The sequence below is a fragment of the Gavia stellata genome, chromosome 14, assembly GCF_030936135.1.
Source record: "Gavia stellata isolate bGavSte3 chromosome 14, bGavSte3.hap2, whole genome shotgun sequence".
Classification (NCBI taxonomy): Eukaryota; Metazoa; Chordata; class Aves; order Gaviiformes; family Gaviidae; genus Gavia; species Gavia stellata.
Genome location: NC_082607.1, coordinates 11,934,083 through 11,961,930, shown reverse-complemented (window position 1 = coordinate 11,961,930; position 27,848 = coordinate 11,934,083). Strand labels below are relative to the sequence as shown.

Genomic DNA, 27,848 nt, shown 5'->3' with positions numbered 1-27,848 from the left:
GACATGTTGAAGAAAGAAGCTCTCCTCCTCATTCCCAACGTGCTGAAGGTTTTCCTGGAGAACGGGCAGATCAAATCCTTCACGTTTGATGGCCGAACCACTGTGAAGGTGGGCCCCCCACGGCACAGTGACGCTTCTCTCCTCCCGCTTGCCCAGTCCATTTTTCCTTGTCTCCTGCTTCCTTGCACAAACACCGCAGCGGCGCTTGGCTGGCTGCGAACTGCCACCACATGATAGATAGCCCCTCTACCTCCCCGGGTGACGTGCTTTGCATCTGGCAGGGATGGGTTTTTGCTGTCTTTCTGCCACTCCTAACTTTTCTCCTTGCTGTGAGCCTGCCCTCCAGCCAGGATGGATGCTCCTGCGAGTCGCCCTGCCAGGGGCCAGCTCCCTCCAGCCCCTCTCTGAAACACCACAGTGTTACCCGAGGTGCTGGGGGTCTGGCTGCTAGTCACCTCCTGCTGCGAGGTCGCTTCGCCCGGCAGTAACTGGGAACCATCCCACGGCCCCTCTCAGTACTGCAGGGCCTCATCCTGCACTGGTGCAGCCCGAGATGCCAGGGAGGAGGGGACTGTCAGTGGGGTGCCAGCTCCCACCCTGGGAGGGAGCCAGTGCCTCACACCCAAGCCTGTCTGTGGCGTTTGCAGGACGTGATGGTGACGTTGCAGGACCGCCTGTCCCTGAGACACATTGAGCACTTTGCCCTGGTCCTGGAGTATTCCAGCCCGGAGCAGAGCCACCGGTTCCTGCTGCTCCAGGACAAGCAGCCATTGGCCCACGTAAGCCGCTGGGTGTGGGAGGACATTGGGATGGCCATGGCTGTTGGCTGGGGCATAGGGAGGCTCTTCTCCCACCAGCGTGAGGCTTGGCTGGAATTGTGCCGTGGGGTGGCGTAGCCTTTCCTTGCCTCTAGCATGTCCTGTGGGCTCAGGGGTGCAAAGGGTGGCCAAAGAGGGAAACAATCAGGGTTTTACCCGTCCTACCCTGACAGCACCATGGAGGTGCTCTGTGCTCCAGCCTGGGCAGCTGCAGACAGCATTCATGACCATCCTTGGCCTGCCCAGGAAAGCCAGGAAGCTGGCGCTGCAGGGGACCAGGGATAAAATGGGGATTGTGGAGTGTTAGCCTTGGTGACATAAACCCCTGCAGCACCAGGCAAAGCTGTCACACCCAGGAAGGCTGGGCTGTTCCTGGGATGAAAGGATCAGGTGGTGCATGGAGGAGAGAAATAAAATCCCGCTCCCCCCAGGGGAGAGAAGAGGGGGTCTCCTGCCCGGCAGGCAAATAAACACGGCTCCTGGGTTCACCGCTTCCCTCTGCTCCTGCCACAGGTTGTGCAGAGGACACACTACCATGGCATGAGATGCCTTTTCCGTGTGAGCTTCTTCCCCAAGGACCCGGTGGAGCTGCTACGCCTGGATCCTGCAGCGTTTGAGTACCTGTACATCCAGGTAGGGGACTCGCCCCTAAGAACTGGAGCTGATGGTGCTCGTGGCCCACGTGTCTGCCCAGCCTGGGCCCTGTGGAGGCATCCCTCAGGTGGCGGGTGCCCTGTCCCCGTGGCTGTCTGATGATGCCTCTCCTCCTTCCTGCAGAGCCGCAACGATGTGATCAGAGAGCGCTTCGGCACAGACCCCAAGCCAGAGATGCTGCTGGGGCTGGCTGCCCTCCACATCTACATCACTGTCTCAGCCACCCGCCCCAGCCAGAAGGTCTCCCTCAAGAATGTGGAGTGAGTCCTCCCTCTCCCCATGCTGCTGCACAGCCCTCCTCTGTGTCCCCTCCCTGTGCTCCTGCTCACAGCCCCTGCATAACTGGGGTGCTCCCAGCAACGTTTCAGGGTGCTGAGCACGAGATGCCCTGGGGGCCCCCGTGGAGCTGGCCAGTGGCTTATGGGGTTGGCAGCAGTGACACGCAGCCCCTGGCCCCACCACGGGGCCATGTAAGACCCCCACACGCTGACATCCAGCCATGCACGGCAGCCTCGCCAGGGCTGGCAGGGGTATTTGCTGCGAGCCCAGGATCATTTCCATGGGAACTCGGGCTGATTTTCCGCCTGGCATCCAAGGCAAGGAGAAGGCACTGTGGCTACGTAATCTTAGCCTGTCACCAAGCTGTGCAGCCCTGGCTGAGCACTCCTGCGGCTCCCGGTTGTCTTAAATCCATACGGAGGCTGGTCTTGCCCACTGTGTATGGGGAGGAAGGTGGGAGATGGCACCCCGGGAGGACCCCAAAAGATGTTTGGGGATTTGCCGTGCTTCCCTTAACCTTGCGTGAAGGTGAGTCGGAGCTGGGCTCGGCTGCAGAGCTGACACCACTGCGCTCCCCAGCCCGCTGCTGGTGGCTGTGACACCAGCCAGGGGTCCCATCCCCTTGGAGACCTAGGCTGGGGGCTGCTGCTGCTCCAGCTGTGACACCAAGGAAGTGCTGGTGCGGCTCCGGTTCCCTCTGATGGCATGAGGATGCTCTCAGGCAGCATCCCTGGTTTCTGGCCCTCTCTGCCCATCTCGGGGGTCTCTGGCCTGGCTGCTCAGGCATGCTTCCCTCCCCGCAGGAAGGAGTGGGGCCTGGAGCCCTTCCTGCCCCCCTCACTCCTGCAGCTCATCAAAGAGAAGAGCCTCCGGAAATCCCTCTCGCAGCAGCTCAAAGCCCACCAGAATCAGCCTGGAGGCACCAAGGTGAGCCCAACCCGCGCGGCCATGGCTCAGGGCTGGTGGGGTGACAGTGGGCTCTGCCCCAGCCATCCTGTTGTCCCCAGCTGCTCAGAGACTCCTGTTATTGCTGCTTAAGTCCCCTTGGATGGGAGATAAATCCCGGGGTGACAGCCAGGCAGCCGCTTTCTCTCCTGAATCCACTTCTGAGCACTGATCTGGATTTCAGGGACTGCAGCAAGGATCAGTGGGCTGAGATCAGCTGAGAGCTGGCTCTCAGCTTGGCCGAAGCGGCACACATCAATTAAACCTGTGTTTATTGTTCTCTCTGCTTCCAGGCTTGGAAGGCTCTGGAGGAGGCTGCTGAACCACTGCCTTGGTCCCTGCAGCCATCAGAGCTCCCCAGGGGGTTTATATAACCCCCAGGAATGTTATACATCTGGAGGGGGCGCGGATTATACATCCCCCGGGGTGTTGTACATCAGGCCTCTGGGCTCCTCCCTGGCTGTGCCTCTGCTCTGAGTTATCTCCCAGCCTCTGCCCAGGATGGCGGGGGAGCAGAGACCCCCTCCACCCCATGTCAAGCCCCCAGGCTCACTGCCAGCACAGCCCATGCCCCAGGCTGCTCGCCAACGCACTGCGCACCCCTGCTTGGGAGCTCCTGAGTTTGCGCCAGCCTTTTGCATTTCTTCCCCCTTGTGCTGGTGGTGATCACCCATGTGATGTGTTTTGTCAGGTCTCCACAGCCCAGGCGAAGCTGCAGTACCTGAGGATCCTGAACGAGCTGCCCACCTTTGCTGGGGTCCTCTTCAACACAGTGGGACTGGTACGGTAATTCAGGATGGGCTGGGAGGTGCTTGGCACTGGTCCTGAGTGTGCGCTGGAGGGGAGAGCCAGGGGAGATGTGGCTCCCACAGAAATTACTTCCCTCGGTCTCTTGCTTTGCCCTGCTGGGGTCCAAGCCCATCCAGAAAAACCTTCAGAGCCTCTGCTGGTCAGATCTTCAGCTCCACAGGGTCAGGGTCGGCTCTGTTCCTTGCCAGCCTTTTGGGCAACGAGATGACCTGCTCAATGAAGTCAGAGTAGTTTCAGAGTAGTTTCAGACACGTGCTTATAGCTCGGTCCTGCCCTGGCAGCATCCTGCCACCCATCTCAGAGGGCCACCCTTGGCAAAGGCCACCATGTTCCCTGCTTGTCCATGCAGGGAATAGCCTGGCTGGCCTTACCGTCTCCATCAGCAGTGGTCTAGCCTGACTGCTGCTTGGCAGCTCTCAGGAAACTGCCACCGCCACGGCTCACTCCTCCCTCATCTCCATCAGAGTCATCTCCACGCCTCAGCCAAGCCACTTCACTTTCTCCACGGCAGGAGGAAAGCCACCAAGCCAAACAGGAGAACAGTGGACCCACTAAGGCTCCCTGCTGCCTGGCTCACCTCTCCATCTCTCTTGCTCCACCCTCCATCCAATGGTCTCCATGTAAGTGTCACCTCTCTGCCATCCTTCCCTTTTCCCTCACCCAAGGTCTCAGCACTTCCCTGGCTTCCCTTGCCTTGCCTCCTGGGTTCCATCTCTTGCAGCCTTTGATCTGCTGCTTCCACCACACCTCAGAGCTCCTCACCTTGCAGCTCAAAGGGCTGCCTGTAGGAAATCAGTGAAGGCAGAACCACGTGGTGTCTCGTCGGTGCCGTGGCTAAGTGGTCAGAGCCTGCCTCTGACACTGCCTGGGTGTGCAGCATTGGGCAACTCACCTCTGGTGTGGGTGCCCTGCCTTTTTTTTCATCTCTGACACCAAAGAAATGACTCTGAGCCAGCCTAGGAGTTGAACCACGTGTAAGTGGTAAAAAGTATTCCCTTATTCTTTTCTGCACCAGTCTGCCCAGCTCCTCTTCACCTCCACGTCTGGCTTGAAGCATCCTTCCTGGGCAGACCAGAGCAAGAAAGACCTCTATTTTCAGGCAAGGCTTTAGTCTTTCTTCTTTTCTAAAATGCATTCACTCCCTCATCTGCTTCCTTTTCTCAGAGGCAATGTCAGATCAGGCAGATTTGTAATATGCTCTTTTCTGTAGTGACACCAGCAGGCCTGAATATTTCATGTGGACAGTCAGTTCAGTGCTTTATTTTTAAATAGCCTTGGCATCCTGCACACCATTCCCAGCTCTGCAAAGAGGCTCAGGGAGGCAGGTTCATGGCACCAGCTTCACCTGCTGCTCTGCAGAAGCCATCCAGGACCTGGCCAAGCTACCAACATCAAGGCTTGGCTCCACAGAGAGAGCCAGGCGCAGCCCGTGCAGCCCGAGGGTGCATTTATTCACCCCTGTCCATCTGTCTCTCTTTGTCCATGTGCTCGTGCTACCAGGACGAGAAGCAGCCAGCCACCACGCTTCTGGTGGGACCCCGGCATGGCATCAGCCACGTCATCGACCTCAAGACCAACCTCACCACAGTGCTGTCGGAGTTCAGCAAGGTCAGCAAGATCCAACTGTTCAGGGAGAACCAGGGGGTGGCCCGCGTGGAGACGAGCATCCTGGATGCCAAGGTAGGCATGGGTGCCGCAGAGGCAGGCACCAGGGAGAGGAGCTAGTGCAGAGGCTGTGGTTGGGGGTTTGGTGCTTGCCTTTGAGGGGGTTCAAGACACAAGTGCATGTTGGACCATCTGCTTGGAGATTTCTAGGGACTCAAAAGCCCCTTTCACATTGCAGTCACAGGGCACATGGTCTATGGCATCTCCCCTGCCTGTCTGGCTCCTTGTGCTGCAGAAGCCGGGACTGACATGGAGGACACGCAGTGCAGGCATGGTGGTGTTCTGGCCATGACCCAAACACCTACCCAATGGTTCGAGCAGGGTCCATGGGGCAGACGGCGGTGACACAGGCCAGGCAGGTAGCAGGGCCCTTTGGAGGCAGGACAGCACCTCGCCTCTGCTCAAGGGTGGAGAGGAGCGGTCCGTGGCCATACCTGGGCTGGATGCTGGTACTGGAGGGGACTAGTGGGGTTTTGTGCATTAGCAGCGCTTGTGGAACTTGTCAAGCCACACAGGATCGTTGAATAAACTGGAAATGACGGGATGGGGGGTGTCAGGCTCAGACTGTGAGAAGAGATTGCTGGGTGTCCCTGGGCATGGGTGTCCCTGGCTCCAGTAAGCCACCCCCTGGGTATCTTGCTACCTGCCTCCTTTATCCTCCCCTTCAGCCTACGGAGCAGTCTTTTCATTCCTCGGCGTACATGCCCTCCTGGGCCCTGTATGTTATCATCCTGCCATCCCCTGCTAGTTGTTGTGTGGTGCAGTGCTGGTTCTGCTAGTTGATCCCCATGGTCAGGCCCCGCCACATCCCTCGCAGTCTCCTGTCTCTCCTGGGTCCCAAACCCTCCAGAAGAACTGTCAGCCACACAATAAGACCTTTACTGACTTCTTTGTTGTTTGGTCCAGCAGCCACAAGATCCTAAGGAGATCTTCCACTGGCCTTTGCTCAGGTTTTTAATAAGCTAGAACACGTCTCCAGCAGACTCGCAGGCAGATAGCCATGTGCCTGCTCCAGGGCATCCTTGGTTTCACTGCCTCCCCGCACCCAGCTCTTCCCTGCCCCATGGGGAAGGACAGGGCTGAGAGGCAGCAATCTGGCAGATAGATAAATGCCAAGCCTCATCGTCTCCTCTCCTCCCACCTTGAATTCAACAGGACAGAGTTAGGATCGAGTTTGGGCTAAATTAGACAGGAGCAGTGCTTGGCAGAGGCTGTGTCATGCAATGACATCTGGCACAGTGGCGCTGTGACTGCTGTGGGGCATGGAGGTGCTGCTGCACAACGGACAGGGCATATCTGCACAAGCTCCGAGTCTTTGGCTGTAGGTCAGTTACTGCCCTCACATTCATCCCTTTTCCCCCCCAAGGCTGATGAAGCTGAGCTGCTTTGCTGGCTGCCTCTGTGTTTCCTCATCTCCTGCGAGGCCTCTAAGCCCCAGCCCTCTCTACAGCCCTTGCCTTGCACTCTCTGTTTCAGCCATAGCCTCGCAGAAGTAATCATGGTGGATTTGTTTAGGATTCTCCTGCTGCCTCCTCTCTTGGTGGATTTTAGCACTTCCTCCCACCAGGCTCATTAATTCCTCCAAGTCTGTTTTCCTGCTGCCACGCTGCCTCGTCCAGTAGCTCTGCTGAACTGCAGTAACACCCTGGTAGCCTCTGCCAGAGCCACACTCATACTCATCCTCATCCTCTCTGCTTCGGCTGTCCCCTCCAAAAGCCTCATTGGTGAAGCCCTTTTTTTGCATTTGTAATTCAGTGGGTATTTGGTCAACTGTAATATCTGTAATATTTCCTCTTCTGCATCCCACTGAGGTTGGTTGTTGCCCAGGTAAAGTCCTGGTGTCCCGCTGTGCCTGGCCCTACCCTTCAAAACCCTCAAACCTACCCCCTGCAGCCTGGGCAGGTGGAAGCCCTCCCTGCCTGGCTCTTCTGGCTGCCTGGGCTGTGCAGGAGCCCACTGCGTCTCCTCCTTACTGCTTATGGAGCAGGTATAACCAAGGGATATCATCTGCACCATTGGTAACCCTTCTGGTTCCTCCTGGTGCCCACGCCTCTCGGATATGTGTGTATAAATCGCAATATTAATACATTAATAATAGGCTGGTCATGAGCCTGTGATTGACTGCTCGTGGCTCACTGCGAGTGCTCAGAGCACGGTGTTCTCCCTCTGTCACGTAGCTCCATGGCCATCATGCCGGCTGCGAGTACTGCACAGGGAGATGTACGGCTTTAGCTCTGCTCCACGTGGCGCTGCTCAGCCCCGGGAACGCATCAAACTCACGGTGGGGTGCACAGGCTCCTCTGGTGCCGCTGTCCCCTCCCTGGCATGGGAGAGGGCAGTTGTCCTGCCGTCCCCCACCGATGCAGTCCGGTGCATGGCTGAGACTGGCCGCAGGAGCAGCAGATGTGCTGGAGGCTGAGGTGGTGCTGACGTCCATCTGCTATAAATTAGGTGGCAACTTCCATGCTGCTCCTCCACAGACCCTGCAGTGCCGCTCCCCTCAGCCATGCCCTGCAGCAGTAATAACTCTGTAACACCACCAGCGCTTTCCTGCTGTAGGAGTAGACTTTCTCCCATGTCCCCTCTATCCAGCCTCCCAATTGCTGGAGAAAAGGCAGCTCACATACAACTTCCCGCAAGCACGTACGCGTGCACGGCGGCTTTATCTCCCTGAGAAATTCCAGGCAGCTGCCTACAGCCACCGAAAGCCCCTCTGCCTGCCTGGAGCGGAGCAAGCATCCCATTTGTGAATCTCAGCAGGCTCAACAGCACCCCGCCAGTGCAGAGGCTGCTGTTATCTGTCTTCATTTAACCGTTATCCAAAGGGCTGGGTTTTAAAGCCAGGATGTCTGCTCTAAAATGAGGCATATGCTAATCCTACGCAGGACAGCGATGGATGAGGCAAGCTAAGAAAAGCAGGCAAAAAGATCATTACCTCGCAGTGCTAATCTGCTTTTTGCAATTACTGTATTGCACTGAACGTGTCGCTGGCTAAAGCCCTGGGTTGCAAATAAATCTGTTTCCACCATGAGTCATAAACCATTAGAGGGTTGTGCTCAAAGTAGTGTCCTGACTGCTCTGGGGACCTGTGCTTAAATCCATATCACCCCTGGAAGCCTGTCAGAGCCCTGCAGATTGCAGAGCAGGTGGGGGTGTCCCCCTGGGGCTGTTGCACCGTGATGCCTGGCGCTGCATCGAGGGATGCTGGTGCTGGGGCAGCTCTGGTGCGTTCCCCAGGTAACGGCAGGGATGCGGGCGAGCCAGCCTGAATCGGTGGGGTGGCGGCGGCCCGTTGCAGCTGCTGGCTGGGTTACTGTGGAAACGGCAGATGTTCAGTGACGGTTAAGCAATTTGTGCAGAAAGGCCATTTTGAATTTTTAAGCACCAGGTTTAGTGATGTTGCGTAGCTGATCCTAAGGGTTAAAAAAAGGGGTCAGGTTGTGAAGCAGCCATCAGCCATCGGTGTGCAGGTCTGCACACCCCAACTGCACCAGCCAGCGCCGCCCAAACTTCTTTATCCACCGCTTGCCTGCAACCGCAGCCCAGACCTACCTGCTGGGAAGGAGCTGGGGAAGATTTCCAGGTAATAAGCAAGCTTGAGGACATTGTAAACCCTTTGCATTTAGTTCAGGAGGAAAAGAAACGGTGTTTGTCTTATAAATTATTCACTGGGTAGTTAATTGGTTTATTTTGGAGCTTTTCTGCTCTGGGCTTCAGTTTCTGTTTTAAACAGCCCATTTGGGATACAAACCCAGGGCTGGTGCCTCTGCTTTGCTTTCTTTCGCTGTTTGTCACTGCGAGGGTGGCAAGGGAGGGGGCAGCAAATGCTGGCAGGACCCCTTGTAGAGGAGCTGTGCAACCTCAGGACAGAGGAGCAAAAGCCTCCAGGCCTCTGCTGCTGGGTCCAAGAGGGCTTTTCATTCCCTGCAATGTCCAAGGGAGCTGCTGGGAGGAGAGGAGCAGGTTTCGCCTCGACAGCCACGGAGGGAGTGGGGCAAGTTTGCTTGGAAATGCTGAGAAAGTTCACAGCACGCGGCTGGGGGCAGGACAGTGCTTCCTCAGCTGCGCTGCAGCAGTGCAGGCGTTTTGCAGGATCATGTGGTCATTCCCACCTGGCAAAGTCCCCTCTCTGCTGGGGTCATTGCCTCTCTGCTTTTCCTCCCACACTCCAGACTTGCCGGTGTTTGAGTGTTGATTCTGGAGCTCACAGATGCGCTGGGGACAGGGTGGTGGCACGTGGTGTCTCCTGTGATTTTTATGCATTAAACGCAGTTTGTCTCAGAGGTGTGGGGGCCCCACAGGCCTGCATCTCCCGGGGGCTTCCCCCTCCAGCTGCCAGGCAGTGCTGGGACCGGCATTTGAGAGTGACCAATGCTTCTAAGCCAGCTCAAATTTGGGCTTCCAGGCATGCATCATCTCCCCTCCTCCCCAGCACAGAACTGCAAAGTCCTCTTCTACCTCCCAGCAGCCTGGGAAGGGCAGCGTCAGCATCTCCTGCCCGGCATCCGGGCAAACCCAGCAGCACTGATCAGGTGCAGAGGAGGCAGAGGGGCTGCTGCTTGCCATGCTCATCGAAGCTCCCCATTGCAGGAGGCATGGGGAGAGCTGCTCAGCTCCACGGGCACATCAGAGCCACGTCCTGACATCCAGCCGGGTGGCTCCACCAGGTCCCACCCCTGGCTGTGTGACTCCACAGCTCCTGCAGAAGCAAAAGTTTTGTTCTTACTGAAATGCCTTTTCAAATGGAGCATTTCTCCTTTCTGATTTGCACAGCTACATGCCGCTGGGCTTTTATTATTAACAGTCTTGACATCATTGGCAAAAATGCTGCCAAGGCCCTCTGAATGGGAATGAAAGAGGAATGCTCGGGGGGCAGCTGGATCGCCAGAGCTCAGACAAGTGTCTGCAATTTAATGGAGGAGCTGTCCCAGGCTGCGCCTCGTCCCTGCACCGGGCTGTGGGGCAGGAGCCCACGGCGGCTGGCCACTTGCCAACTGCAGTTCAATCAAAGGCATCGGGGTAATTGACTTCATCTCTCCCAGCAGGGCCTGCAGCCAGCTGGCGCTTTAGCCAAGATCAAGACTCGACAGAGGAAAACAAAGGAAAACAAAGGAAAAATTAATTCAGAAAGGTCCCCTGCTGCTGCTGTGCTTGGAATCTGGCTATTGATGTTGGTGTCCCAGGGTCCCTGGCGTGCTTCCAGCCTGCCATGGAAATAAAAAGCCGCCGTGCACGGCCAGGGTGCAGCCTTATCTTCTCCCCCTGGACGGAGCCAAGTCCTGCCTGCCAGCTGCCCCTCCCTCTCAATGGCGATGGGATGGTGACCCCTCTGCTTCCAAGCCTTCCCCACCAGAGCCGGCAGCAGCGGGTGCCAGCAGCAGCGGGTGCCGGCAGGGCCGCAGCTGGCCCCGAGCCCAGTGGTGCTTCCCCCAGCTGAGCATGGCAGGGACACACTGTGGGTGCTGAGGCCGGTGCCGTACATGCGTTTGCCAAATTGTAGTCTGAAAATGGTGGGGAGCCCCATCAAACTGCCGAGGGCAGGCGAGGCCAGCATTACTCCCGCTCATGCAAGCAATGACCGAAGCCCATTGGATTTCTCCTACACAAAGAGTGAGGCTTTGGAGTGATGATGGACCTAAAGGCTCTGGTTTCCTAAGCTGAATTCATATTTATTTGCATTAAGCCATTCTGAAACACTGTCATCTGGTGGGAGAGAGGGAAGGATTGAGAATTCCTGTGGCTCAGTACCTGGGGCGGGAGGTGTGGATGCAGTTTCCCCCCCTTGCAGAGCCTTTCTAGTGGGATGTAAAGCAAAGAACATACCAGTGTGTGGTGCCAGCCCCGGCGCCACCCATAGCACTGCCTGTGGGCACCCAGGACAAGAGCCAGCCAGAAACACGGGAGCCAGCCAGAAACACAAGATTCAGACAACATGTGGAGAGGATGAGTTTCCAAGCCTGCAAAGACAAATTTGATTTGTTTATTAAAAAACAAAAAAAACCCAAGCAGACCTCAGGTGTCCAGTGCTGTGGGCGTGAGGGCAGCCTAATGGTGCTGCAACCTTGGGAGGCCTGAGAACTTGCGTCAACAAATAGGAAACGTGGAAGATGCCTAAAGCACCGGCAAGCTCTGGTTATTAGAAGTCCCACAGGGAAGAGCACGAGTCCTTTAAGTAGCTGGTGGGGGGAGATGAAAGCCGGCCAGGGTGGCAGCTGCCACGTGATGGGAAGGTGTAGGCTGGACCTGTGCCTTCCCCGGCATGCAGCAGCACCGTGAGGGACACAGCACCACCATCCAAGTGGAGAGAAGGAGACACCTACAAGTTTGCAGACTATAGAGGTACCTCTCCATCCACTGTGACGTTTTGTGGGACCATGCAGGAAACAAGGAGGGCGTTCACCCGGTGGAGGTGGTGGCTGCTCAAACCCTAAGGAAGGAGGCACTGCTGCAGAAACCTGAAGGTCTGCTGCTAACAAAGGCAGGAGGTTTATTGATCAACAAATGGGAAATAATGGCCCTAATCACAACCAGCTTGGTATTGATAGAGCTGAGTTAATAATGCTTAAAGGGAGGGAAGGAAAGGTCAATGTACAAGTGAAAAATTGACTTCTGTCTCGTTAGGCTCAGATGCCTATATTATTAAATATAAACTTGGCAGTGCACCTCAAGTAAACCAAGGAACATAAATTATGTAAATTCATCTCCACCTTTCTACAGCACTACATTAAAGGAAGCAGGGTAAGACCCAAAGTACATGATAAAGGGGGGAGATTAAAAGGAAATGCACATAAGCTTAAGGGTTATAGCATGCATAGATCGGGTCATAAATTAATTTAAATATGTGGACTCTTAAGAGCCTCTAGCATAACCCTGGGTATAAAATTTCCTCCAGACATTCTTCTATGAAACCTTCACCTTTGTCTGAACAAGAGAATATCCTCCAGAAGGACATGGAGGTTTGATTTAAAGGCAGGGCATAATAGAAAACGCACTATATCCTTAATAAGCTAATGGGAAACTCATCTCTCATATCCAGTATAAATGTGTTTTGTTTTACTTTCCAGAGAGACTGGTTGCCAAGCAGGAAACTTTAAGTGAAAAGGTGTCCTTTTCTCATTAGGACTAAAAAATCTAGAAAACCAGTATAAGTGAAAGATCAAAATATCAGTAATTTCAGGCTGGTATTATGCATTTAGATGTAGAAGGAGCATTCACTTTAAAATTTGCTTCTTTTCATGTTGGCATAGTACAGGTCAGAGATAAACCCTTACCTGTGCATCCTGCTGGGAATCTGATGTTTGGCATATTTAGAGCAGTAGGATTATCCCAGTAAGTTTGCTTCTGTGTAAAACCAGCTTTCATCCTAAAGGTGCTGCTGCCCTGACAAAAATCAGACAGGCATTTCTGCTCTGGAATCCCAGGGGAGCAGAGCCCTTGGGGCCACCAAGGTATGAGTCCCTGCTGCTGTCGCAGTGAGAACGTGCCGGTGAGGAGGAGGAAGAGGATTGGCTGGTTGGCATGAGACACGCCATCGGTGCATGGCAGGAGGATAACCGTGGGGTTACCCTAGTTAATAACTTGTTCCCCATCGGTGATTAACACCATCTCCTGATCAACAGCTGGGAAAGAGGTACTGCATGGAAATTTTTCATGCAATTGTTCAGAAAGTCAATGTTTGCTCAGCTCGCCTGTGCCTGGCTGTCTCCATGAGATCTCAAGATTGCCAATGTCTAAAAATAACATCTCCGTTAGCTGCCATCCCTGACACCTCCTCTTTGTAGCCTGATTTCCCAAGGAAACAAGGCTGCTGCGATTGTGTTACCTCTTTGCCTCTTGACCCCACAAATCACTTTCAGATCTGTTGGCCGTTTTCAGGGAGATGTGGCAGCAGGGTGGAAGTATCAGCAAAATTACCTAGGACTTAGGTGGGTGGAAGAGAGAGATTCAGTCTTGTAACCCCACGTGGGAAAGGGTTACAGCCAGACCTCTGTTAGAGAGCAGCAGAGAAGCCACTGAGGCCAGGGGAGACACACAGCCTGACTGCAGCAGCTTTGCTCACATTCGATATCTTTTTAAGCAGCTAATAATGCATCAGCAGGACACAGAGCCTCTGCAGCGCGGGCTCCTGGGCCATAGGGAGCTTGCTGGAGCGCTGCTGGCAGCGCAGGTGGATGGCTTCAAGCTGCCCCTGAAGTGATTTAATCCCTAATAACAATATTTGAACGCCTGACAATTAGAGAACTCTCATGCCACTTGCTTGCCAGGATGTGAGAGTAATCATTTCTAAGACCCCTCAGTAAGCTGTAATGCTAATCTGTATTAAGATTCCTCTTTTTCAGAGCAGAGAGCTACAATTAACCCCAGCATGCCACGCACTGATTACTGGAAGCCAGTCTGGAGGCTGGGCTTGCTCAGAGACTTGGCAGGGAGCTCACGGCATCTTGGTGCATTGCATGTGTTTTATTTGTAGGCAAGAAACATCAGTCAGGGTGGTTGTGTCTCAGTCCTGTCTTCCTTTAGGAGGACTGATCCAGAGGCTGCTTCTTGCCAGCAAGAACCTACAGTCCCATCTCTGAATGGGGGGGAGCATCCTGAAGCAGAGGTGTATCTGAGCAAAAATGGACATAGGGCTGGGTCTCAGAGGTTCTGGTACCCAGCTGGGGTAATGGGGCTGCACCATGGGCTGAGCAGCGAGCGCTGACAGGGAGGCATTGAAGGTCCATCACTCTGTGCCACTTAGCCTTGGTGTCCCCAAGAGCTAGCTGTGAATCTCAGTGTGTGACTCACATGTGGTGGAAACTACACCCCTAGTTTTCCTTTTGAAAGGGAATTCTCCACATGCCTTGGCCTCTTAATTTAATCTCCCAGTAGTGGATACTCATCAGCCATTGCCTCCCTCCCCTTGGCGTTTGCTTCCTTTCTTGTTGCTAGCACTCAAACCTTGCTGCTGCATAACAGAGGGGGGAAAACGCAAATGTCTCTTTATTCAACAGATGGCTTGAAAAACCCAAGAAGGCTTAGCCCTACGTAGAAGGCATTTGTTTTAAGGATGCTTCATACGACAGAACTGGAACACATGGTTTCCTTTCATCACTTATGTCAAGACTGGGGCTGGGCTAAGAGGTGTTACCCCCGCCTCACCACTGCATGCCTGCCTCCTTCGAGCTATGTGGAGAATCTCTTCTCTCCTTTCTCTCTCTCTTGATACTTTCCCTTTGATCTCTGTCATCTCAGGTTTATTTTCCATGATGCAGAAAGAGCCTTGTCAAGCGGCCAGGGAGAGAGCCTCCAGCAGAGCATACTTGCTTGTCGGGTTATTTCTCTTCCATGTTGGGTTATTTCTTTCCCTTTCTCTTCCTGCACAGCAGCCAAGGAGGGAACTTCTTTACTGTAGATCTAGGAGGAATCAGCTCCTGCCCGAGGCTGGCATGGCTTGGGGATCACATGCGGCTCTGCCCAGGGCTGATGGCTTCACACCCAGACTTATTGTGTTGTATGGACCAGAGCGTGATGTGCTGTATGGACGGGTCTTTCTTTGCCAGAGTTGGCTTGGGGGCTTAAAAAAGCAAGTGGTGAGCAGTGCACAGAACTGGCCAGTGGGTACCAGGAACCTCCTGTGGTTATAAAACAAGAAAACCAAACTAGCTTTAATGCATTTCACACCGCCATAGGCTTAAGTGGTTTTTAAAAAGGGCTTGGTATGCCCTGGATGTGGTAAACGAGTTCTTCTGAGTCCTGGAGGGCTGTCAGTGTGCAAGAGACCGAGCACGGCAGGATGGGCAGCCCAAGCCACAGCAGTAGCTAAACATCCCCAGTTGCCTCAGATAAGCCCTGTACCTGGGTGCAAAGGTCCTTTAGGTAGGGGTGCTTTGTGCAAGGGGTAGATGAGCGCTAGAGCTGCCATGCAATAACTTTATTGAAGGCACTGTCAATCTTTTTTCCATCTCACGGGTCTGTCTTGAGCGGTGCTGGGGGCTCAGACTGGGCATGGACTGCTTGACCGAGCTGTGCTGGAGCAGGCTGCTCTGCCCAACCAGCTCCCAGCAGTGCACGGGACCTCACCGGGCAGGTAAGAGTGGATCCCACCCCAATGGCTTGCCTGGGCTAGCTAACCTTCTCCTTGGGACAAGCCGGGAGTCGGGGAGTCGCGGTGTCTGCCACTAGATTGTGCAGTGAGGTTATATGTGGCACACAGATCATGTCTGATTTTTTCTTCTCTTTAAAGGAAAGACCTTTTTTAGCATTCGAATAAATGCTCTCCTAAAAGAGAAGACACCATCTGTTCCTAAGCGCAAATTTAATTTTCCGAAGGGTTAGATTTAAATAAGATCCAGAGGCTCAGAGTGGCGGCTGGGGGAGCCTGTAATGGGTTTTTGCCCCTTCTGCATCTTGCTGGAAGCAGATGTCTTCGTTTATGGGAGGGTGACATGGTGCCTGCAATGAAACAGGTTCTGGCAGCTGGAGGCTCCACAAACTCCCTGAGCTCCCCAGGGCCTGATGGTTAAACTGGTGTTTGCAGGTAGGCTTAGAGCACTGACATGCAAGACAAACAATCAGGAGCCGGTTGCATGGGGGCCCTGCCGCGCACGGCCTGTACCCTGCAGGGCTCCACCTTCTTCATCATCTTTAGGGGAGTCAGCAAGCAGGAATTACAGCTGCAGTGAGGCACTTCTGCACAGCTATTTGTTGGGTGATCTGGAGCAAAGACGTGCACCTGGCTGGTTTTTCCTGTGTGGGTGCTAAAAGTGCCAGCCAGCTCACCAGTTACACCAGTGCAGGGACCCAGCGCGGCCCCTTTGGAGCACTGGTCCCTTGTCAGCTGAGCCACAAGGCCCTCATGCACTTTGCCTCTCTTGCCTTCCAGCCACTGGTGTTGCTGATGGAGTGGCCTGAAGCTACCAACTTCGCCTGCCTGATCGCAGGCTACTGCCGTCTTCTGGTGGACTCCAAGAAGATGATATTCTCCAGGGCCCTCAGCCAGCCGCCCCCGACTCAGATTATCAAGGCAGGTACGTTTCAGCCTCTGCTTTCTGTGAGAGCCCCTTCCCCAGCCTCCCCCTCCTCCTCCCTCCGCCCAGGGCTCTGCAGCATTAGAAAGAAGGGTTTCTCTGGCATCTCCCCTCTGCTCCCATTCCCCCTGCAGAACCAGCAGACCCCTTTTAACCAGAAAACAAGGAGCGGGGAGACAAGTCCTCATTTTGGATAAGTTCTGACTTGTGTTAGCTTGGGCCCTAAACACTCACTGCAAGTGGTGTTCTGGCAGCTCCTAGAGCAGATCCAGGAGGTGCCGTTTGAAAAGACCTGTAATGCTGCCAGTTAAAAGCTGGGTCCTCGCAGAACAGCCTGTGCATTGCCGCAGGGATGCAGCACACGTTCCTTGGCTGGCATCCCAGCTCCGAGACCAACGTGAGTGTATGCACTTAGTCAGGGACTGCACTCCTGCTGCCTTTGGACACTGCTTACTTCATCAGTGGGGGTCTGGGCTGCACGGGCAGCTCTGCAAGCATGGCTGCTCTGCTGATTTCCTAAATCAGGAAGGAAACTTTGGTGTCCCAGCTTTTCAGGTGCCCAGCCTGATGCAGGGAGCAGAGGGCTGGTCTGGGCACAGCAGGAGCCCAGAAGAGCTAAAGACAGGTTCTGTCCCACCAGGCACCGATGCTCTGTTCCTTGAGGATGGATTGCAGGTGTGAGTCACCCTCAAAATGATCGATGATTCTCAAGAGTGATTTCAAACAAGAGCCAACCATGAGCTACATGCTGTTGTTCCATGCATGGGTTCACATTCAATATGTTTTGTACAGGGAAATACAAAATACAGGCTCAGTGGCTGGAGATGGGCAAAATATCAACCCAGCTGACTCTGGAAGGTTGCCCCCAGACCTCCCGAGTGACACTGCCACTCCAGAGAGCTGTTACAAGTCTTCAGTTTAGCTGGCAGAGTGTCAAAACTGCCTCCTCAAGATGGGAGTAGCTGGGGGAGGTGGGAGGAGTGCCGAGAGCTAGCAGGGTCCTTGGGAAAGGACTCGGTGCCTCTGAGGTCTGAGGAAGGCACCCAGACTTAGCACACGTGGGAGGACACAGTCACAAGAGGCATCAGGAAAGCATCTGCGGCAACCTCAGTGAATCCAGGGAAAGACCTGGCAGGTGATGTTGGTGTAAGTATACGTGCATGGTTTCCCTTGGTTTCTTCACCTGAGCCTCTTATTAACAGCTGTCACTGTGGTCTCTGCTCTGGGTGCCCTACGGAAACACATTTAGTCACTCATTTTGCTATGAGTGGAGGGTGTTTCCAACTTAACTGGCTATCATCAGAGTGGTCCTTCCCTGAGTCATGTCACCCTGCGATGGGCTACAGGGACACATGGGGCACATGGCTGTGAGGAGTCAGAGGAATGTGGGGGAAAGCAGACAGCATCCCAGAACATCCCCAGGGGCTTGGAGTGAGGCTGGCGGCACCCACAGTTACTGGTCACTCAGGGGATGTCTCAGAATGTGCGAGTGGTGCTTTTCCACACTCTAGCAACACTGATAATAGCCAGGATTTTTCCTCGGGGAGATTTTGCTTCATGGGTATGGTCCAAACCTATGCCAAAAGGGGTAGTAGATCTTGTTTTTTTCTTGACAGTCTCCAGAAACCAGTGTCACTCTGCAGGGGGCTGGAGTGAGTGTGAGGGGAAGTCACGGTGTGGGTAAGACCACGATGGAGCAATGGATCCACAGTCTTCATACCAAAGAGCTAGCCCCTCTCTGGATGGCCTGGTCTATCCCCAGGGGTGCAATGAACACCTCTCTGACCAGTGGAGTGGAACAGTTTCCCTGCAGACCCAGTTGCTCAGGCATCTTTCAGGAGTGAATTTAGTGTGTAATGAAAAAACAAAGTCTGCTCACAGTTCTGGTCTCGCTACGGCTGCACGTTGAGCTGTCAGGAGCTAGGCGGATCACAGGGAGCAGGGACTGCTGATCATTAGCACATCTCTGCAGGAATGAAAGCCCCACTGGGATGAATCAAGTTAGCCCAGGCTTTGGCTTTCCAGGCTGCAGGCAGGCTGTGCCAGAATCTTAAATGTAAAATCAAGCCCTGGCCCGTGCTTTTTGCCTAGAAGAGGAGTACATCCATCTTCCCTGAGGCCCATTAAAACCTCCTGCTGAACTGCAGACATTTTTAGAAATGCACGCTCTGTCCAGATGCTGTCAGTTAGATCCATCTCTCCGCATTTCCCTGCGGAGCCATATGCCAAATCCTTGCCCTCTGCAGGAAGGGTTGTGCCGTGCTGGAGCTGTGCAGGCGATTTGCCTCCCTGCCCCTTCCTCTCCCCGCTCCCACCAGCAACCATCGTCAGCCAAGCAGCTCGGTGCCCTTGGTTGCTCCTTCAGCTCTTCGTCAGGACCTTCTCCCCTAGAGCATCCAGCAGCCGGATTATGGATTTTAGGGTTTTGGCCCCATTCAACAACAGGCCTGGCTTGGCATGGGCAGCCAGTGAGGCTTTCCAAGCAGGGCAGGCTGCTAGCACAACCCATCCAAGGCGTCTGGCTTTGGAAAAACCTCTGCTTCGATCCACGCTGCCCCACCACAGCCCAGTGCTGAACGCACGTCCCCAGCTGCAGCAGCCTTATGTTCACTCACAGCTGTCATTTCTGAGTACCAGTATGTCCATAAATGAGAGAGATATTGTTTTGATTGGGATTTTAGTATTGCAGGTGATGAACAGTATAATACAGACGTGTGTTTGGGGAGACAAATTGTCCAATTTGTTGAGCTAATGAATTTAATTAGGATTTATTTTATTTAATTTATACTTGGTAAGACGGAGCCTGCATCCCCCTGGCAGCCATTCTCAGCACAGCTGCACGATTCAACCTGTAATGCAGACAGATGCCCCTCCTAAGGGCTGGACCACTGGCCAGAAGTTCAAGCAATATTTCAGCTGCTTGCCTCACACAAGGGTAGCTGTCAGCCAGACAGAAACAATGCATGTATCGTGGGCAGCGAGGGACAAGGGACTGGGGGGGTTGTCTGTCACTTAAAGTCAGCTAAGCTACATTGGATGTCTCCCCAGAAGGCAATATTGCACCATGTTTGGCAGTCTCCTGGGGAAAACTGCTTGGTCTGGCCAACATTATGCAAAAATGGTGACAACAATTCCTTCTTGCCCTATAACACGTGAACTGGCAGACTGAGGGTGAAGGTCCTTGTTCGTGCGTGCAGCAAGGCTGCTACTGTTGCCCTCTGAATAAGGCTGGTGGCTCCGTGACACAGCACCCACATCCCCATGCCTCAGTGCCCATTGTGCTGGCCAGCCCTCCTCTGGTTCTGCCCAGCTCTGCCTCCCAGCAAGCCGCTGGGATCTTGCTTCCTCTCCCTGCTGCTGTCACGCAGCACAGAAACAAGGCATTTTCTGAGGTAGCTGACGTGGATGGAGTCCAGCCCAGAGCAGTAAGAAAGCTGAGACATTTAGAAAACAGACCTGTCACGAAAGGCTAAAGGAATTTGCTGTGGTTAGTCTGGAAAAGAGATGGGAGGGGAGATGGAGAGGGAGGAACAGGACAATTTTTCCGATGTCTAAAGGTTCTTTGTAAAAGGGCACTGATCAGTTGTGCTGCTGGTCCGTGGTGTCATTGATCTAATTCCTCGCAAAAAACAGCTTTAGGGTCAATACTTTCTTATCATAAATGTCATAATATTTAACTTTATAAAATTTATATGATTAAACTCTATAGCACATAATCATTTTGGAGACAGTGGAGCAAACCACATGAGGCCTGCTCTGTCAGTGTGTCACAGGGCTTTGGGCTGGCTGGAGCTCAACTGCTTCTAAATTCTGTGCGGCCACCCTCTAGGCTCTTCTGACCTCCATCATCGCTATACCCCAGCCACACCTAAGGGCCTCACTGAAACACTTTCAACAGCTCTTTGTTAATGGGAATCCAGATTTTATTGATTTAGGAAAAAAAGGCATGTCAGCTTCTTCGATACCACGCCGGCTTTTTTTTGAGCTGGCCATCTTCCACGTCCACCATGTAAATCTTTCTACATCCCTCTCCCTTCTGCCTCCTCCAGGTCTTCCCTTCTCTCCTTATTGCAAGGAGAGGTTGATGCCTTAGAGCCAGAATGTCCCTGGTCTTCAGTGTCAGCAGTCCCCTCCTGCTCTTGGTAGCAACACGCGTGGTATCCCTCAGGGCTTAACCCTTTCTTCTAGAGAGACCCACACACTCGGGTGGGGAGGCCAGGGCAAGTGTGACGCGTACAAAGCCGCCCATGGGAATGTGCTCCCCTCCATCACACACGCATTTATGAAGGTTGCTTAAGTTACGGTTTTCCTGCCTCAGAGGCGGGGTACAGACAAGCTGATCACCCAAAATCCCTTCCAGACCATGATCTGTTTGAGGAGTTAGTCAACAGGACCCCCAGGGAACTGCCCTCAGGGACAAGGGAGCAGAACAGAGCTGGCAGATCATTAAGGAGACTTCCCATAGGGCGCAAGAGCTCTCGATCCCCAGGTGTAAGAAATCAGGAAAGGAAGTCAAAAGACCAGCACGGATGAGTCAAGACCTGCTAGTCAAACTAAAGGGCAAGAAGGAAATGCACAGGTAGTGGAAGCAGGGGCAGGTATCCTGGGAGGAGTATAGGGACATTGCCCTATATTGGATATAGTTGGGTAGGGATAGGGAAGGAAGGCCAAGGTGTGAATGGAGCTGAACTTGGCAAGGGACACAAAAAATAATAATAAGGGCTTCTGTAGGTATGTCGGCCAGAAAAGGAAGGTCAAAGAAAGTGTACCCCCCTGATGAACATCACTGGCAAACTAGTAACAACAGTTGAGGAGAAGGCTGAGGTACTCAATGACTTTTTTGCCTCAGTCTTCACTGACAACCCCTCTTCCCACACCTCTCGAGTGGATGGACTGCAAGGAGGACTGGGGGAGCAAAGTCCCTCTCACTGTAAGAGAAGATCAGGTTCGTGACCACCCAAGGAACCTGAACATACCTAAGTCTATGGGACCTGACAAGATGCATCCCAGAGTCCTGAGGGAACTGGCTGATGTAGTTGCCAAGGCACTCTCCATGACATCTGAAAAGTCATGGCAGTCAGGTGAAGTCTCCGGTGACTGGAAAAAGGGAAACATTGCACCCATTTTTAAAAAGGGTAGAAAGGAGGACCCTGGGAACTACGGACCTGTCACTCTCACCTCTGTGCCTGGGAAGATCATAGAACAGATCCTCCTAAAAGCTATGCTAAGGCACATGGAGGACAGGGAGATGATTTGACACAGCCAGCATGGCTTCACCAAGGGCAAATGGCCTTCTGTGATGGAGTGACTACATCAGTGGACAAGGGAAGAGCTATGGATGTCATCTATCTGGACTTCTGTAAGGTCTTTGACACAGTCCCCCACAACATCCTTCCCTCTAAATTGAAGAGATAGGGATTTGATGGATGGACTATTCGGTGGATGAGGAATTGGTTGGATGGTCGCATCCAGAGGGTAGTGGTCAACGGTTCAGTGTTGAGATGGAGATCAGTGACGAGTGGTGTCCCTCATGGGTCCGTATTGGGACCAGCACTGTTTAATATCTTCATCAGTGACATAGACAGTGGGATTGAGAGCACCCTCAGCAAATTTGCAGATGACACCAAGCTGAGTGGTGCAGTTGACATGACTGAGGGACAGGACGCCATCCAGAGGGACCTGAAAAAGCTCAAGAAGTGGGCCCATGTGAATCTCATGAGGTTCAACAAGGCCAAGTGCAAGGTCCTGCACCTGGGTTGGGGCAACCCCAGTATCTATAAGGCTGGGGGATGAAGGGATTGAGAGCAGCCCTGCGGAGAGGGACTTGGGGGTACTGGTAGATGAAAAGCTGGACATGAGCCAGCAGTGTGTGCTCACAGCCCAGAAAGCCATCCTGGGCTGCATAAAGAGAAGCGTGGCCAGCAGGTCAAGGGAGGTGATTCTGCCCCTCTACTCCACTCTGGTGAGCCCCCACCTGGAGTACTGTGTCCAGCTCTGGAGTCCTCAGCACAGGAAAGACATGGACCTGTTGGAGTGGGTCCAGAGGAGGGCTACAAAAATGATCAGAGGGGCGGAATACCTCTCCTATGAAGACAGGCTGAGAGAGTTGGGGTTGTTCAGACTGGAGAAGGGAAGGCTCCGGGGAGACCTTATTGTGGCCTTTCAATACTTAAAGGGGGCTTATAAGAAAGATGGGGACAGACTTTTTAATGGGGCCTATAGTGATAGAACAGTTTTAAACTAAAAGAGGGTGGATTCAGGCTAGATATAAGGAAGAAATTTTTTTTACAGTAGGGGTGGTGAAACACTGGAACAGGTTGCCCAGAGAGGTGGTAGATGCCCCATCCCTGGAAACATTCAAGGTCAGGTTGGACTGGGCTCTGAGCAACCTAATGTAGTTGAAGATGTCCCTGCTCACTGCAGGGGGTTTGGACTAGATGACCTTTAAAGGTGCCTTCCAACTCAAACTATTCTATGATTCTATGAACTGCATGTGCAGGGCATTTCTTCCTGCACTCATTACTGGCAGATAGGCCCAGCAGGTTGCGGAAGATGGTTTTTCAAAAGACCAGCCAGGCGGCCTGGCTCTGCCACAGGCAACATGCGTGTGCCACTGCAGTCTGGCATGCCGAGGGCTAGAGGGCAGAGAGCACATGGATGCTTCTCCAGGGTGAGCAGGAGCTTCCCCATGCTGTTTTCACTTCTCCCGGGTGCTGCTGGTAATGTGCCTGTTGTGGTTTTGGTTTAGATTACATCAACGCACACAACCTCCACCGGTCTGCCACGGCGGCGGGGCACACGGGAAAGAAAGAGAGCGGGTTGGTGGGTGGCTCTGCCACCAGCGCGGGAGCAGCCGGGGCTGCAGCCACCAGGGCTTTGGACTCGGAGCTCATCAGCTTTTGCTACCTGCACATGCAAGAGCAGAGGAAGGAAAGAGAGAGCAGGACGGATATCAATGAAAACCTGATTTTTTTTGAGGAAACTCGTCCCAGGACCAAATCTGACCCCACTTCCAAAAGCTCTGGCCAAGGCTACAATGGGGCAGCTAACAAGTACGACCCGGATGGCCTTGACCTAGACAGGCACGCGAGCAGGGCCAGGGCACACACTATAGACACCCACCTGCGGAGCGACACCTCGCACTTCTACTGCAAGTCCTGCCAAGCCAAAATCAAGAGCCGGCTGGCCTCATGCAAGGGCGGCAAGCCTGGCAGTGCCCGGGACAATATGGTGGACTTGATGTCGCTTCCCCCTCCCGGGAGCGATGAAGAAGAAGACGAGACGACGTCCCTGCTCCCCGCCATTGCCGCCCCTCCTCCCGGCTTCCGAGACAACAGCTCGGATGAGGATGACCCCAAGCGCCGAGCAGCTGCCCAAAGCCAGGAGCAGGGCCGGCACCTCTGTGGTATCCTCTACGATGAGATCCCTGTCACGCTAATAGACAATGTGCAACCACGGACAGTCCGAGACCATGCCCAAGAGCTGGATGATGCCCTGGTGTCCACCCTGCAGGCGCTGGAAGCCCTGGCTGCTTCAGAGGATTGTCCGCATCCCCCACCGCAACAGACAGCAGGTATTTCAGTGGCTGTGACTTTCTTTTTTCCCTATAGTCTTTCTTTCCTATGGTACATGCTTCCCTTTAGTCTCTTTCTCCCATCTTATATGTGATTGTGGAGCAGCTTCTAGTAAAAACTAAGTTGTGGCAACAGGTTGTAGCAGGAGCAGCCAACTGGCTGCTCAGAAGATTTCTAAGAAGCTGAGGTCGGACTCCTCTCCCTGACAGTGACTGAAGGAGTCTCTTGGTTATCCCATATCTGCCACGGTCCACGTGCCATGATGGTGGAGACACTAACAAACAAGTACTGTGAGCATGAGTTCCTGCTGTGACCCCACTCAGCTGGTACCTCTGGCCCTCGGTCTTCCCAGGTTCACACCCAGGTGTTGTAGTGTGTAAGGCCTTCACAGGGCAAACCTGCTGTCAGACGGGTGTCTCTGGGACCAGCCTGCTGGTAGCACAGTCCTTTGTCCCTCTCCCTGCCCTTGGCTGCCCTACTCACTGTGGCAGAGTAGCTGTTGCCCGATTTTCCTTCTTGCTCCAGACAAGTCCCTGTAGCTCTGCTATCGCTAACACTGGAAAGCTTCCCAAGACCTTTTCCTGGGCCAAGAGCTCTTGCTGAATTGAGCTAGCAAGCCAGCTCAGTGCTGACAAGTGATGTCTCTTAAAAGCATTAACTCTTAGTTGCAGGAAGTCACTAAAGTTTCTCCAATGGGATGCTGTGTCTTGCATTCCTGGGACCCTCCTGGTGCATGGAGTTCCCCTCTCCTCCGCATAGCACTGTGGTGTGAGTGTTGTCATGGGGTTTTCTTTGTGTGCCTCCTCAGGTCTTATTGTCCTGGCTGCCATCACTCCTGAGTCATCCTTGGATTCTGGCCATGAAACCAACTCTTCAGAGCTAACTGATGTCTCGGAGATGGTCTCTGCTATGAAGCAGCATCAGAACGCAGCCTACTTCCTCGCTCAACACATCAACAAAGAAAACCTCCTGGCCAGAAAGGACTTGCCTTTCCGAATCCAGAGTTGTGCTGCCCAGGCTGTTCTCACCTCACCCTACCCCCTCAGCCACCAGGAGCCGAGCCCTTCATTGAAGCCAGCTTTCTCTCACCCAAGCCCCAACCTTACCAATTGCAAGAGCAAACAGGAGCAGCAGCATGCCGAGCGGAGCTACACCTTGGCTGTCCAGCCAGTGCTGACCCCCCAGCTTAACGAGCAGAACAGGGGGGCTCCAGTGCCAGGCTTTGAATGCAAATGTGCAGGCCACACAAAAGCTGCCTTTGAGGTATCTCTGCATGCCACAGCAGCCCTGAGCAGGGAGCAGTCACAGGATCTACAAGAGAAGATGCCCAAAGAGGTCCAGCCGAGCTCCAAGCTCCTCCTGGAACAAAAAAGTGGTGTAACTCCAGCCGTCATTTCAGCTGCTCTGCAGCAAGTGGCAAATGCAAAAGGCTCAGCTCCCCAAGTGGTAGCAGCCTCAAAAGAAGACAAGAACATGAATGGTACCAGCAGCTGTGCATCAACCAGCAGCAAGCCTTTGAAACTTAAAGGAGGTCCACAAACTGCAGAGACATTATGCAACTGTCAGCAGCAGCAGCAACTCTCTCCGCAGCAGCACTGTGAAGTTTCTCCAAGTCCTAAAGAAGCTCATGGCAGTAAGGCTGAAGCTTTCCACCTCACCCCAGCAGGTGAGGAGATTGTGCCCGGTAAGACTTTTGCCTCTAAAAGCTACCAGCAAAAAGTGAGTAGAGATGCTCCAGGAAAAGCTGCAAGCGGAGAGCCAGGTCAGAAGGCAGGTGGCGAAGCCACGAGCCTCATCTTTCAGAAACACACAGCTCCTTCAAACCAAGGACAGAAGGTGCAACAGGAAAGTTCAGCCAAAAGCTTAAAAGCTGAGAGTAGCAACCTGCACTCTCCACCACCTGGTAGCACTTTCAGGGGCACCAGTGAGGAACCCAAAGGGCCAATCCAGCTGGTGCCCAGATCCGAAAGCCTGCAGATCAGCACTGTGCCTTCCAAAAAAGTAGAAAAAGTCCTGGAGGTGACCCAACAAGATGCTGATGTCCCAGCTAAACCCAAAGCTCCAAAAGCTCCCTTCAGGTTAAGGAACCTGTTCGCTGCAACATTTCCAACCCGGCTGAAGAAGGAGACGGATGAGCGGCAGGCCCAGTTGCAGAAGGTAAAGCAGTATGAGCTGGAATTCCTTGAAGAGCTGCTCAAGCCAAAGAGCAAAGGTGACCTCCCACCACAGGAGTATCTACACCCTCCTGCCCATGGGCGCTGCAGCTGCCAGCTAAGGAGCAGTCCTGTGCAGAAAGTCCCAGGGATGTCCAGGGAGCAAAGGCGCAGCTGTGACTGCAAGCGGATTTGCAGGGGGGCAAGGCCACCCCCTAACCAGCTGGTGATGCCAGAACTGGAGAGAAGAGGGAAGGGTAAAGTTACCGATGACCAGAAGCAGGCAGAAGCCATTAGGTTGACAAGCATGAGCAGCCCTTCCAAAGGCAAGCGGATACGATCCACAAGTTTAGAGTCCAGAGACTACCTGTCAGATCCAGAGAACAGTGTGTCCTGTTTGACAACGTGCACTTCCCGGGGGGAGTGCATGGGTGCTCCACACTACAGGAAGCTCTTGCGTCGCTACAGTGTCAGTGAACTAGATAAGACTGATAGGACATCCCTGTCCTCTGACATCTACCAGAACATCTATACAACCAAGCAGAAAGGTCCCCAGAAAGAGCCTGAGCCCAGCATCCTTTGTCCTGTTTTGAAGAGCAAAATCCAGGAAGTCTCTGGAATGGTTGACCCCTCCTATGTCCAGATAGCACAGGAGAAAAAGAACCAGAAGGGTTCAGCAGTGTTCTCTGTCCAGGAGGAGATGTATCCAAGTCCTGCTGAGCTGCCAGATGAAGACATGGAGGATGAAAAGTGCTGCTCCATCCGGTACTGCTTCTACTACAGGAAATGCGATGTTGCAGATGATGGGAGCGAGAAGGATGAGCTGTCCTATTCCATCCCCATGCAGATACTCCCAGGAATGAAGCTGGACAATCAGATGGTCCCAGTCATGAGCAGGACTCTTCAGGTCCTAGATGCAACAGCCTGCAGCAGTTCCAATGACAGTGAGACCCAGGAAATAGACTTAAGGACCTCCAGTTTTGAGGGGAGCTTGGCAAAGATCAACACCCTTCGAGGCCATGCCTACAGCTTTCCCAATGGGTTTCTGCAAGTGCAGCTGGACACCAATGAGCTCCTGACTATCCTGAGGCAGTGTGTGGTGAGCCCGGACATCCAGGACTGCAAACCCCACATCTCCCAGCTGGCAGAGTACAAGCAAGAGCTCACTCTCAAGTTCAAGGAGTTCCGGGCATCCTGCCGCCGCATGGCAGCCGTCAACAAGAGTCCGACTCACATGCTCTCCGCCATCACAAGTAGCTTCCAGGTGCTAAGCAGCCTCATCGAGACGTTTGTGAGGCTGGCGTACGTCGTGCGCTCGGGGTACCAGCGCCAAGAGCTGCTGACGAAGGTGGAAGAAGTGGTGAGAAACTACACCTTCCTCCTGAAAGCTGCGGAGGAGTCCACAGCCAGAACACTGAGCCACCAGCAAACGGTGGAGCAGCTTGCCCACCAGTCAGCCACAGTTGCCACTGTCATGAGCACGCTCACACGCTCCCTAAAGACGTTGATCAATAAGTAAGCCAGCTACAAAAACCAACCAGCCAGTGTGTGCCGGGCCATGTGCTAGTGGTTCCTAAATCGCATAGGTCTGGTCAGGATGCATGTCTACAGGCCCACATCTACTGGGATTTGTGGTAGCCAAGACACTCTTTTATCTCTGAAGAATGGATGGTTGTGTTGGCGGTGTTTTCGAAGGGTAAATTCATGCCCTGTCACAAGCTGGGCAACCAGCTCGTCAGGGGTCTTAAGCAGCTATTCTGCTTGCTTTCCCATTCTGGCTTATCGGTGACGGACTTGGGGGGCACACTCTCCCCATCTCCACACTAGTTTGGTTTCATGTGCTTCTGGGCCTCACCTGTGCAAAGACCTTTGTCACCGTGTGTGATGGGCCAGTGAGTTAGCAGAAACTGAGCTGAGATCTCCTGGCTTCACTTGGGCAGT

At 53.7% G+C, this 27,848-nt stretch overlaps 1 protein-coding gene across 1 annotated transcript; it reads left to right on the top strand.

The window, feature by feature from the left end:
* On the top strand, positions 1 to 27,426 carry FRMPD3 (FERM and PDZ domain containing 3). Its single transcript, XM_059824468.1, has 10 exons — positions 1 to 108; positions 648 to 779; positions 1,332 to 1,451; positions 1,596 to 1,732; positions 2,555 to 2,678; positions 3,388 to 3,477; positions 5,007 to 5,186; positions 16,036 to 16,180; positions 22,929 to 23,753; positions 24,563 to 27,426. The coding sequence occupies exons 1-10, from the start codon at positions 4 to 6 to the stop codon at positions 27,424 to 27,426; spliced, it is 4,722 nt and encodes a 1,573-aa protein (XP_059680451.1). The 5' UTR covers positions 1 to 3.
* Positions 27,427 to 27,848: the final 422 nt, after the last annotated feature.

Bases quoted from the DNA above. Each gene is read 5' to 3' on its own strand.
- FRMPD3 (XM_059824468.1), top strand. From the start codon at position 4: ATGTTGAAGAAAGAAGCTCTCCTCCTCATTCCCAACGTGCTGAAGGTT. The intron at 1,733-2,554 runs GTGAGTCCTCCC...CCCTCCCCGCAG, and splicing joins GTCTCCCTCAAGAATGTGGA to GAAGGAGTGGGGCCTGGAGC. The intron at 5,187-16,035 runs GTAGGCATGGGT...CTTGCCTTCCAG, and splicing joins CGAGCATCCTGGATGCCAAG to CCACTGGTGTTGCTGATGGA.